General features: G+C 58.9%; 2 protein-coding genes across 3 annotated transcripts in view; one reads left to right on the forward strand and one right to left on the reverse strand.

The window, feature by feature from the left end:
* The window catches only part of DENND1C (DENN/MADD domain containing 1C), a 9,499-nt gene extending 550 nt beyond the window's left edge, over positions 1 to 8,949 (forward strand). Inside the window, exons 2-23 of the mRNA XM_008575820.1 lie at positions 835 to 899; positions 983 to 1,026; positions 1,167 to 1,216; positions 1,913 to 2,032; positions 2,120 to 2,189; positions 2,374 to 2,454; positions 2,536 to 2,601; positions 2,693 to 2,746; positions 2,859 to 2,969; positions 3,783 to 3,883; positions 3,976 to 4,021; positions 4,143 to 4,244; positions 4,330 to 4,455; positions 5,347 to 5,451; positions 6,172 to 6,262; positions 6,365 to 6,405; positions 6,582 to 6,653; positions 7,315 to 7,359; positions 7,435 to 7,542; positions 7,765 to 7,832; positions 7,966 to 8,173; positions 8,277 to 8,949. Coding sequence (XP_008574042.1) covers positions 835 to 899; positions 983 to 1,026; positions 1,167 to 1,216; positions 1,913 to 2,032; positions 2,120 to 2,189; positions 2,374 to 2,454; positions 2,536 to 2,601; positions 2,693 to 2,746; positions 2,859 to 2,969; positions 3,783 to 3,883; positions 3,976 to 4,021; positions 4,143 to 4,244; positions 4,330 to 4,455; positions 5,347 to 5,451; positions 6,172 to 6,262; positions 6,365 to 6,405; positions 6,582 to 6,653; positions 7,315 to 7,359; positions 7,435 to 7,542; positions 7,765 to 7,832; positions 7,966 to 8,173; positions 8,277 to 8,894 — 2,392 coding nt within the window. The 3' untranslated portion in view covers positions 8,895 to 8,949. The remainder of the gene's footprint in view (positions 1 to 834; positions 900 to 982; positions 1,027 to 1,166; positions 1,217 to 1,912; positions 2,033 to 2,119; positions 2,190 to 2,373; positions 2,455 to 2,535; positions 2,602 to 2,692; positions 2,747 to 2,858; positions 2,970 to 3,782; positions 3,884 to 3,975; positions 4,022 to 4,142; positions 4,245 to 4,329; positions 4,456 to 5,346; positions 5,452 to 6,171; positions 6,263 to 6,364; positions 6,406 to 6,581; positions 6,654 to 7,314; positions 7,360 to 7,434; positions 7,543 to 7,764; positions 7,833 to 7,965; positions 8,174 to 8,276) is intronic.
* A 197-nt stretch (positions 8,950 to 9,146) lies between these two features.
* The window catches only part of CRB3 (crumbs family member 3), a 3,035-nt gene continuing 450 nt past the window's right edge, over positions 9,147 to 11,731 (reverse strand). The window contains exons 2-5 of one of the 2 annotated variants that reach the window (XM_008575823.1): positions 11,345 to 11,520; positions 10,445 to 10,512; positions 9,762 to 9,905; positions 9,275 to 9,436 (exon numbers count right to left, since the gene is read on the reverse strand). In XM_008575823.1, the coding sequence (XP_008574045.1) occupies positions 9,365 to 9,436; positions 9,762 to 9,905; positions 10,445 to 10,512; positions 11,345 to 11,426 (366 nt within the window). In that variant the 5' untranslated portion in view covers positions 11,427 to 11,520 and the 3' untranslated portion in view covers positions 9,275 to 9,364. Of the gene's footprint in view, positions 9,437 to 9,761; positions 9,906 to 10,444; positions 10,513 to 11,344; positions 11,521 to 11,731 lie in introns of both variants that reach the window. The other variant, XM_008575822.1, reaches the window with a different exon arrangement.

The raw sequence follows: 11,731 nt of genomic DNA on the forward strand, positions 1-11,731 counted from the left end.
GCCCCCCCCCCCCCCCCCCCCGAGCATGTATCCCTCGGTGTATCTGAGTGATGGCTTCTGGGGATCAGCAGATGTGAGTGATGGGGGGAGGGGAGCCGTGTGTCCCTGCAAGTGAGTGATCATGTGTGTGACTTGTGTCAGCATAAGAGTGAAGTTCTGGGGACTCCATGTCAGAGACTGTGTGTGCAACTGGACAGGACAGTGTGTCTGCAATTGGTCTCTCTCCTGGAGCCCAAGTCCCAGCATCCTCTGCGTGACGTAGGGCAGGGGAGGAAGGCAGGGCTTAGAGTAAGTGCCAGGGCATCCTGCCCTCCTTTCTCAGATAAAAAATGTGGGGTCAGCCACCAGGGCCCCATGAAGTCTCGCACACAGAGACACATGGACAGACAACAAGGATGCTCACACATTTACCCTGAGACACTCACAGCCATGCAAGAAAAGGTAGATGTTATTCACCCCCACACTTGCTCGGTTATACACGTCACAGTCCCACCCCATGGATATACGGACAGTCTCATCCTTTTAGGCAGACGCCAGACAGAATCACACACAAACACTGCCCACATGCGCACACAAGTCATGCACTCAGCCACACACACACAGCCACACTCGCCCCACCCCATACCCACAGTTATGCACACACAGTCAACACTGCTGCATGCAGAACCTCACACAACCACACACTCACCACCACAAACCCCTGGGGTCATGCACGTACCAGTGCACCTGGTCACTCACACACACACAATCACACACATGTGCAGAGTGGCAGATACACACACACACGCGCGGAAGCAAGTCCCTGCACTCGCTAAGCCTTCTCATGTCCCACAGAGGGGGTCCCCCTGCCGTGTTTGATTGGTTCTTCGAAGCTGCCTGCCCTGCCTCCCTGCAGGAGGGTGAGTTGGGAGCATATGGGGCTGGGGGGGAGGTGAAGGGTGGGACTGGGGTCCTGAACTTAGAAGCCTGCTCTTACCTACAGATCCCCCCATCCTGCGACAGTTCCCCCCAGACTTCAGGGACCAGGTATGCAGGCTGGCTCTTTGCTCCCCCAGGGCCAGGGCTAGTCTTACAGGGAGGAGGGGATTCTGTGCCTTGGACTTGGAGGCCAGGGGTGGGGACCTAACCTGAGTGGCCAAGCAGTCTGTGCTTCTCTCCACCCCCAGGAAGCTATGCAGATGGTGCCTAAATTCTGCTTCCCTTTTGATGTGGAAAGGTACGGAAGGGAGGAAAGACCCAGGGACTCAGGGACTCAGTACACAGGGACTCAGACATCTGGAGACCCACACACCCAGGAACCCTGAGGCCTAGGGACTCAGATACTCAGGGACACAGGAAGCCAGGGACTCAGGGACCCGGGCACCAAAGGCCTCAGCACCCAGGGACTCAACACCAGGGACATCTGGAGACCCATACATCCAGGAATCTGAGAACCAGGAACTCAGGGATTCAGGGACCCTGACAACGAGGGGCCTATATGCATAGGGACTCAGTCATCCAGGGACCAAGGGACTCAGGGGCCCAGGGACCCAGGGACCCAGGGACCCAGAGATTCTGACACCTAAGGACCCAGGTACTGAGGGATCCAGGGACCCCGAAACCCAGGGACTCAGGGACCCAGGGGACCAAGGACTCAGGGATTCTTACATCCATGAACCCAGGGACCTAGGAACATAGGGACTCAGATACCAAAGGTCCCAAAAAACTAGAGACCCATACACTCAGGGTCCTTGAGACCCAGAGACCCCAGGGACTCAGGCATTCAGGGATCCTGAAAACTAGGCATCTATAAACTCAGGACCCCAGAGCCCGAGACTGGTAAGCATAGTACTAGGAGCATTGTTGGGGGGAGTGGGGAGGGGTTAGGGAGCTGGGAGGCCCAGGTTTCTCTGAGAGCCTTTCCCACCTCCAGGGAGCCCCCCAGCCCGGCTGTACAGCATTTCACATTCGCCCTCACGGACCTGGCGGGCAACCGCAGATTTGGTTTCTGCCGCTTGCGGGCTGGTGCCCAGAGCTGCCTCTGCATCCTCAGGTGTGGAATATGAGGGTCTGGGGGCAGGGGCAGGAAGGGTCCAGGCCTAGGGGGACACCGTGTGGAACTTGTCTCCTCTCTCTACAGCCACCTGCCATGGTTTGAGGTGTTCTACAAGCTACTGAACACAGTAGGCGACCTCCTGGCCCAGGACCAAGTGAGACCAGCCCCCCTCTCACTCCTGCAGGAGTCCCAGCCCCCACCCCAACAAGCCCCAGCCCCTCTCAGAACTCCCAGGCCTGTTTTGAGCCCCTTGGCTTCTCCCAGACCACCGAGCCTGAATCATGGACCTCAGAATCCCCAGTTCAAGCTCTGGCTCAGACACCCCCACCCCCACCCAGGTCTCGGAGGCTGAGGAACTTCTTCTAAATCTGCTTCAGCAGCCCCTGCCTGAGCCCCAGGCCTCCGCGGGGCGGGAGCTGGTGAGTAGCACCCAACTCCTGGGCGTGATGGGAAGGCTGTGCCCCAGCCCTGAGGACCACACAGCTAAACCTCTCCCCCAGGACAGCGGAGTGACGATCTCCAGAGCTCACGGTACCCGGCCCCCTACCCCAGGGAATAGCAAGCCGGTGAGTGGGGCTCGGGGGACCATGGATGGTTGGGCACCCACGTCAGGCCAACCCCCTGACTGACTGGTTCCCCTGCCAATTGCCCCACCAGCTTTCCTGCTTCGTGGCCCCCGACAGCGGCCGCCTGCCGTCCATCCCTGAGAACGTGAGTAGGGACTGGGGAGGGGACTCTGGGGGTGGGAACAGGTCCCGAAACCCACAGGGGGGTGCCAGATCCTGGCGTCTGTCCACGTCCAGCGCGCCCGTCTGTTCCTCAGAGGAACCTAACGGAACTGGTGGTGGCGGTGACCGACGAGAACATAGTGGCGCTGTTCTCCGCGCTCCTGGCCGAGCGAAGAGTCCTGCTCACAGCCAGCAAGCTCAGCACCGTGAGGAGGGGCCGGCGGGGAGGGGCCAGGCCTGGCTCCGCCCCTGGGGGCGGGACAACAGGGGCCCATGCCCAGCTCTAGCCCGGCTGGGTGAGACCCAGGAGCCAAGTCCTCGCTCCGCCCCCTTGAAGGTCGGGGCGAGTGGAATTCTGGCCCACCCATATGGGGGGAATCAGAGGGCATGCTCTGCAGCTCCTGCTCTTTAGGAGGGCTGAGTCCGGGCTCCAGCCCCCGTGGACCAGAACGGGTCTGGCTCCGCCCTCTGGAGGAATGAGGTCCTGGAGTGCTCAGGCCTAGCTCCGCCTCTAGGGGCGGGGCAAAGTTGCGCATTCTTGCTCCGCCTCTTTGGGGGTGGGGTCAGTGGAGGGGAGACAGGCTCCACCACTGGGGGCGGGCTGAATCCTAGCTCCGCCTCTTTGGGGTGGGGTCAGTGGAGGGGAGTCAGGCTCCACCACTGGGGGCGGGCTGAATCCTAGCTCCGCCTCTTTGGGTGGGGCCAGAGGAGACTGAGTGGTCGCTCCAGGCCTATGGGGCTGGACCCTGTAGAGTGGCGTGTTAGCTCCGCCCCTCAGAAGAAGGAAGTAGGAGGGGCAGTCCTGCCGCCACCCGCTCGAAACTGTACTGAGCTGAATTCTTGGTCTCCACCTTATTCCTAAAGAACTCTGAGTGTTCGCCAGTTACCCGGGAGTGGGTGGGGGAGGGGGGGCAGGAGACTAGGGACGTGGGAAGAGGAGCTGGGAGAGCCACCGCCTCAGAGAGGGTCCTTGAAGTTGGGGGTCCGGGCCCTGACTCCCCGCCCCCATCCGTCCCCAGCTGACATCGTGCGTCCACGCGTCCTGCGCGCTCCTGTACCCCATGCGCTGGGAGCACGTGCTGATCCCCACGCTCCCCCCGCACCTCCTGGACTACTGCTGGTGAGGGAGGGGGACTGGGGAGGTGCAGGGCCTGGGGACAGGCCTGGAGGGTGGGGGCGGCGCCTGCCTGATCCCACCCCCTCCGTCCGCAGCGCTCCCATGCCCTACCTCATTGGAGTCCACGCCAGTCTGGTCGAGGTGAGCGCGAACCGATCCGGACGGCGGGGACGCGAGGGCTCCCCCTCCCTCTCTGTCCCCACATACGCTCCCCCTCCAGGGGTCCTCGGGCTCTGAGCGGCTTTCCCCTTCTCCCCCGCAGAGAGTGAGGGACAAAGCCCTGGAGGACGTCGTGGTGATGAACGTGGACTCAAACACATTAGAGACGCCCTTCGACGATGTGCAGGCGCTGCCCCCAGACGTGGTCAGTGTCACCCCCTTCTACCCTCCTGTTCCGAAAGGCAGGGGCCCCGCAACCGCACACTCAGAGTCGCCCCCTTGTCCTCCAGGTGTCCCTGCTGAGGCTGCGGCTAAGGAAGGTCGCGCTGGTCCCCGGGGAAGGTGTCTCCCGTCTGTTCCTCAAAGCCCAGGCTCTGCTCTTCGGGGGATACCGCGACGCTCTCGTCTGCAGCCCGGTGAGCAGCGGGGATGCTGAGGGAGAGGCCTCGTGGGTACCTGCAGGATTCACAATAATAGTGATAGCTAGCATTTATGGAGTCCTTACTCTGTGCCTCAGTTAGTTCATCTGTAAAATGGGACCCCAACAGTAACCGTCCAAAAGGGCCGTGTGAGCCAATGAATCGGCATATTTCAAACACTTTGAATAGTGCCTGGCATACATTAAGTGCCCAGTAAATGCTTGGTTTTACTATTACTATTATCTCATTTAATCTCACAACAATATCATGAGATGGATACTATTATCGTCCCATTTCACATATGAAGAAAGCAAGGCGTGGAGAAGTCCCGCAGTGCGTGGATGTTGAAGCCAGGACCTTGGTTTGCTGACTCTCAAACCCCACCCCCATTTTCCCCACCCCCTGTTTTTTACAATCATTCTACAACAACGCTGGCGGGTACCAGTATCACTTGAGCATGTGATGTTCATGTTGGCTGTGCCTTGACAGCACATCCGGAATCTCCCCTCTGCCCCTTTCCCCGTCTCCACCCTGGTCTGGCTCTCGTTGTTGCTTACCTGGGATCAGTGTCCTCCCCTTCCCCCCAGCCACCCTCCCCCCCCCGCCCCGCTACAAGCAGATTCCTGCCTTTGTCCCCCATAGTCCTTCCTGCAGTAGCCCGAGGTCACCCGTGAGCATCTGAGTCAGGTCACGTCCCTCCCCTGCTCACAGCCTTCCCAGGGCTTCCACCTCCCTCGGGGTAAAAGCCCAAGTCCTCCCCGTGGCCCACGAGGCCCTGCACAGGGCCAGGCACATAGCAGGAGCTCAAATCGATTTATGGTAGAGTGAGGGAGGTGGCTGGGGGCCAGGAGCGCTGCAGGGAGCTCTGGACGTGTGTCTTTCTTCCAGGGCCAGCCCATAACCTTCAATGAAGAAGCCTTCTTGGCCCAGAAGCCTGGGGCGCCCCTGCAGGCCTTCCACCGGCGGGCCGTGCACCTGCAGCTGTTCAAACAGGTGCGCCAGAACCCTGAGGGCGGGGCCGGGGTGGAGGGGCGGGGCTGGAAGCAGCCGCCTGAGTCCCTGAGGGCGGGGACCAAGGGGTGGGGCAGAGGAGGACTCTTGAATCCCAGAAGGCAAGGCTGGGGCGGACTTCTGGGTCTTGTGGGCTGGGCTGGAGCCGCTCTGGCGGGTCCCCAAGTGGGCGAGTCAGGACTGAACCCTGGGTTCCTAAAGATGAGAGCCCCCCAACTCCTGGGTTCCTGAGGGACAAGACCTACTCCAAGTCCCCTGAAGGGGATTGGGATAGGACAAATTTCCAGTTCCCTGAGCGGGGATCTTCCTGGGTCAGGGGTGGAGGTTCTGATTGTGGACACCCTTCCGGTTGGAGGCGGAGGCGGGTCAAGATCTCTAGGGAATCCTGGGAGAAGGTCGGCTGGACCCCAAGGTCCCTGAACGTGGGGTCCACTCCACTCCAGGCTAAAAGGGGGTGGGGGTCTGTCTGGAGGGTTACTGAGTTAGACTTCTGAGTACCTGTGAGTGGCCGGGTTTGGTGCCTGGGGACAGGTCCTGCTTGGGGGGCTGGGAGAGGGTTGGATCTCTGGTTCCTAGGGTGGGCCCCTACAGGGGCCAGGATGGCTGCTACATCCTGACGGCAGGTAGACTCCTGAACCCGCACATTCAGGTGTGTCTGTGGCCGCCTTGCTTCTGACTTTCTGACCCTTTCCCCCTCCCAAGTTTATTGAAGCCCGACTAGAGAAGCTCAACACGGGGGAGGGCTTCTCGGATCACTTTGAGCAGGAGATCACCTGCTGTGGGACTTCGTCAGGTGAGCCCCGAGCCTGGCCCTGGAGTCCCCGCGTCCCCACCCTACCAGCAACCCCAGCCTAATCCTGCCTTCAATGACCATGAGAATCTCTCCTCACCCCAGGCACCCTTCGCTCCTACCAGCTCTGGGCAGACAACCTAAAGGTAACACCACCAAACACTTAAATCCTTCTTATCGGATTAATTTAATCCCACAACAGTGCCCAGGTAGTGTCATGATTATGCTCATTTATAGAGGTGAGGAAATTGAGACTCAGAGAGGGGATTGTCCAGCAGCACCAGGGACCCAAGCCTCCCCCCGCATTGTTTTCTCTCCCCAGAAAGGTGGTGGTGCCCTCCTGCATTCGGTCAAGGCCAAGACTCAACCGGCCGTCAGGAACATGTACCGCTCGGTGAGGCTGGGCTGGATGAGCCGCACTTGCTGGGTGACAAGGGGGAGGGGACAGAGGACATTCCACCCCTCACGGGGATGGGACATTTTGACCCCAACAGACATTTTAAGTGCAAACATTTTTATCAGAATTGAATCAGCAGTTAAACAATTCTTCCCACTTTTATTTCCCATTTATTATTCTCATATTTGTCCAAATTATTTCCTGCCTACTTAAAATTGACAACCAAGTTCACTGGCGAATATCTTTTGCCCTTTTCATACACTACAATCCCAAATTCTACCCTTGTTTCTTCATTTTGCTTTTTGTTTTCCTGCCAAGCTCAAAAGTTTACTGGTGCCAACTTTGGCACCTCAAAATTGTCCATTCGATTTTATTCTTCACTCAGCTTTGAGACACTGACATCTTTACAACGTTGCTTTGCCGCTCCCGATTTCATTTGAAGGTTATTTCTCCCAGGAATACTCCTCTTATATTAGTCAAAGGGGTGAAAAGTTTGTATTGACGTCTTAAGTGGTATGGGGGAGTTGTGAACATATTTCTGAGACACAGAGACGGACAGATGGCAAGAAGCAGCTGTCCTTGGGGACAGAGGGCTGGGATCTCAAAAGCCCAGGGTCCAATCACCCTTGGGTCTAATAATCCCTTGTCTCCCCCATAGGCCAAGAGTGGCTTGAAGGGCATGCAGAGTCTGCTGACACACAAGGTAAGGCCAATCAATGGCCAGTGTTGAACAGTGGGAGTTGGGGAGAGGCCACCAGCTCATGCATCCTTTCCCTAGGAGGGGGACTCTGGCCTCCAGAGGGGGGGCTCCCTGAGAATCCCAGCCCTCACCAGCCGCTCAGATCGCCTGCAACAGCGCCTGCCTATCTCCCAGCACTTTGGACAGGTAATGTCACCCCTTTCCCCCACGCACACACCCGGAGTTGCACACACCTGGAATTATCACCGAATTCTCCACCCATTCCCAGTCTCCATGTAGACCTCCCGCCTCCCTCCTCACCTACCTCAATATTTCGTGCCCACTTGAAACTCATCCTTCTCCAGAAAGCACCAGCCCCCTTATTCTGCCACTCCTGATCTACCCCACCCCCAAATCTGTCCTTTGCAGAACCGGCCCCTTCGCCCCAACAGGAGACTCCGACTGGAAGAGCAAACTTCTGAGCCCCCAGGGGAGGGGTAAGGCTCCAAGGGCAGGGCAACGTTGGAAGTGGGAGGCCAGGACTGATGGGGAGGAAGGTCCCCAAACTCTAAAGCAGCTTGACCAGGACTGGGTTCAGGCAAATATCTGAGGCTGCCCATCCTTGCTCAGGACACCCCCTCTGAGCCCTGAGGATGCCCAGAGCCCATGGGCAGAAGAAGATCTGGACAGCACTTTCTTGGGGTCTGGAGAGGAACTGGATTTGTTGAGTGAGATTCTGGATAGTCTGAGCATGGGAGCCAAGAACATAGGCAGCCTGAGGCCAAGCCAGAGCTTAGACTGCTGTCACAGAGGAGACCTGGACAGCTGCTTCAGTCTGGTGAGACACCCCCCCATCTCCCCTAATTGGCCATCCATCCAATTTGCCAGCTGCTCTCCCATCTAAAGGCCAGCAACTTGGCTATCCCCCCACCCCCACCCAGCCCAACATACCAGGAAGAGTGAGATGGCAACGAGATGAGAAACTGCCAGAGCCCCAGCCCCTTTCTCTGCCTGCGGACCTGCTGTCCCTGCAAACTGCCCAGTCTTTGGATGTCACAAGCTCTTCAAAGAACCCCCATCTCCAGCTGCCCTCAGAGACTGACCAGGAAATCATCCCTCCATCTCTCCAGTCTTCAACAACTTCTGCAGACCCAAGCAGCCAAGGGGACCCTGAACCTTCTCCTCCCACAGAGGCCTTAATTCTTCATCTCTCTCCTCCCCACAAGGCAGTAGAAGATTCTAGAACCCAGGAGAGCCCCTGCTCTAGGCTCTCCACAGTGCCCACCCAGCCCAGCCCTCCAGAAAGCCCCCAACTTCTGGCCCCCAAATTTGATATTGCCTGGATGTCCCAGCCCCTTGATTCTTCCTTGGTCCCCATTTCTCTGGAGAACCCAAGAGCTCAACCTCCCGAGGTCCTGCAAGCAGGGCACATTCTCCTTCAGTCCCTAGAAGAGCCAGGAGCCCCCAAATCCTCTGCTGCACCCACCAGCAATTGGCAAGAGCCCCAGGCTAGCAGCTGGCCAAGAGTTCCTGATCTTAAGAAGTATTTTGAGGGTTAAGGATCAGGGGTCTGGAGGAGACTCCAGTCCCTCAATAAAGCCACGAGATCCCAAAGCTGGTTTTTCCTGGTGAGTTTATCTGGGGCTGGCTGTCTGCTCCCTTCTGTCACTCTCCCTCCAGGGGCAGCCTCCAACTGACTCTTAGGTGCATCCAGAAGCCCCTCCTTTCCAGGAAGCTCCCCAATTCCCTAAGACCATTACAGCCTTACCATTCATCTCTGTATGTGCCTCCTCCATCTAGGCTAATGCTTCCACCAGCTCAAAAACTTTTATTATATCTCACTACCAGTTTTATATAAATATATAAAAAGTGAGCAGCCCCACCCTCCCTTGCTCTCAGGGGCAAAGTCTTCAAATCACCTTCTTCCATTCTATTCTTAAGCAGTGGGTGGGTCTGACTGCCCAGAGAGGGCTCTGCCTTCCCCTAAGGTCACACATCAAGGAAGGGAGACGGATGCAAGGAAGGGGACCTAGATGGGCAGGCAGCCCCGCACCGTCTCCTTGGAGTCCTGGGGGGCCCGGGCCTCGGCTGCGTGGGAGAACTGAAAGAAAGGAGAGGGGGTTGTCGCGGCACAGCAAAGATGGTGTATGGCAAGCGGGAGGTGGGTCCCCCGCCCCGGCACCCCCAGTTGCAGGCAGAGTCAAGCAGAGGCGGCATGCTGCACAGAGCCTGCCAGGCAGGTGCCCCCGGCCACCCAAGTCGTCCTGTGCCATCAGAGGCTGGTGTCTCGGTGGTGGCTGCTGTGTGCAAGTGAGCACCGGGCAGTCCTGGGCAATGGTGGCAGTGGCAGCAGGCCCCAGTGTTCAGATGAGCCGCTCCTCCGGCGGCAACTTGAGGTTGGGGGGTGGTGGCACGCGGGCACCCACCTGCTCCTCGCTGCTGGGCCGGTAGGTGCCCTCTGTCTGCCGCTTCTCCCGAAGTTTCCGCACCAACAGTGCCAGCCCCACAGCCAGAAGCAAGGCAGCCAGGATGGAGAAGACCACGATGATAGCAGTAATGGCCTCCTGAGACTGCAGAGAGGGGACAGGTGTGACTCACCTGAGTCTGGAGATCCTGTCCACCCCCACCTAAGCAGCATCTCCCCTTCCCCCCCATCCCCCATGAACACACTCCTGCCACTTTTGGTGATCAGGTCCCCCTACTGGTGGTTCCTGGATCCACATCTACATTGTCTGGGGTTCCAAGGCTCCCCACCTGCTATGTGTGGGATCCCCTCACAAGCACCTGTCACATCTAGGACTCCTGTTCATACCACATCTACCAGGTCTGGGCTCCCCACCCCCACCCCCAACCTGAGAGGTATATATGGGGCTACCTGCCATGTATGGTATTCTTGTCCACCCCACTCCAAGGACCCTTAATCTCCCTGGTCTGGGACCTTAGGTCTCCCCGTTTGCCACTGATATTCTGGTCTTTCCCACTTGGGGCTCTCCAATGCCACCCTGACCCGTCACCTCCGGCGAGGGGTTCTAGTCCCCTCCATTTGCTATATGTGGGACCCCTGAATAGCATCCCTGCTACCCTTTTCCCACATACACCCCCAACTCACCAGGGCCCCACTGGAGCCAGGGTCGGTGGGCATAGCGGTGCTGTTTTCACTCACAGAGTGGTCCTGTGCTTTGGGGCCCGAGTCAAGAGGACAAATTAGTCTCTATCCACCCCTCCCATCTAAGCCTATCTGCATCTTCCTGGGCATCCCCCACACCACCCCCACTTCCCAGCAGGGTCCACTTAAAACTGTGCCCTCCTGAGTCTTCCATTAGCATAGAGACTATGGGTGCTCTGCAGGCAGGACTGCCCCCCAACCCCTGTGTTTGCTCCTCTGGCCACCCCAGGCCCAGCAGAGCCCAGCAGGGAGTAATCAGCCACCAGTTGTTTACACTGAGTTGGGGGCTGTTATAATAGATGGTGTCCGGAAGCCCAACCCTCCCCCCTCACCACTCCTACCAGGGGCCCTTAAGGATCTGGGCGGGTCCTGCTTTCCCTCCAATGCCTGAGTCACACCTCCCCCCAGGCTCCGGAAACTGCACTAGAAGGATTCAATGGCTAGGTCCACACCTATAGCCAGCCTGGTCATTCCGGGCTTGAGGCCCCAGGCCGGCCTCCTCCTGGCTCCCAGTCTGCCCAAAACAACCCAACTATACCGATGCTCAGATACACAGGTCTCCCCTCCCTGCAGCTCCTTCTGTGGGGCCGGGCACCCCAACCCACAATTCCACCCCTCGCAGGAACTCAGTTCTCTTTAGACCAGCTCCCACTGTCCAGAAGGAGACAGAAATTCTAAACCCCCAGCCTTGAACCTGTAGACCCCTCCCCAAGGCATGTCATGCCCACGCCCCAATTCTTCAACCCCACTGTGCCCCAGGTACCCAGCGCTTCTAAGCCCTGCCCCCAGCAGAGACCCAGGAATCCGGACCCCTCCCCCCCAGCACCCCTCACCAGTACCTACTTTGCCCCCAGGCCCGGCCCCAGCGGGCCGGCAGCAGCGGCAGGCCAAGCGCCAAGAGCAGCCCCAGGCTGGGGGTCGCCATGGGCTGGGCGACAGGTTGGTGGCGCCAGGAACAGGGCTTCTGGCGCTCGCCGTTCCTACCGCATCTCGAGCCGGGGGTACCTGCGACAGGGCACCTAGGGGCGGGAGAAAGAGAGGCCCGAGCGTGGGGTTGGGGGCCGGACCCGGGCGCTGGCCCGCGGGAGAGGCGACGCGCACCCGGGCACCCCGGAGTCCCGCCCCGCCCCCGCCGCCAGAGGTCAGAGATTAAAGATTAACTCCCGGGCGCGCGTTCCTGGGCTGGGGAGAGGGAAAGGGAAGGGGTGGGGGTGGGGGAACAGGACAAGC

The sequence above is a fragment of the Galeopterus variegatus genome, unplaced genomic scaffold (assembly GCF_000696425.1).
Source record: "Galeopterus variegatus unplaced genomic scaffold, G_variegatus-3.0.2 Scaffold1244, whole genome shotgun sequence".
NCBI classification, from domain to species: domain Eukaryota; kingdom Metazoa; phylum Chordata; class Mammalia; order Dermoptera; family Cynocephalidae; genus Galeopterus; species Galeopterus variegatus.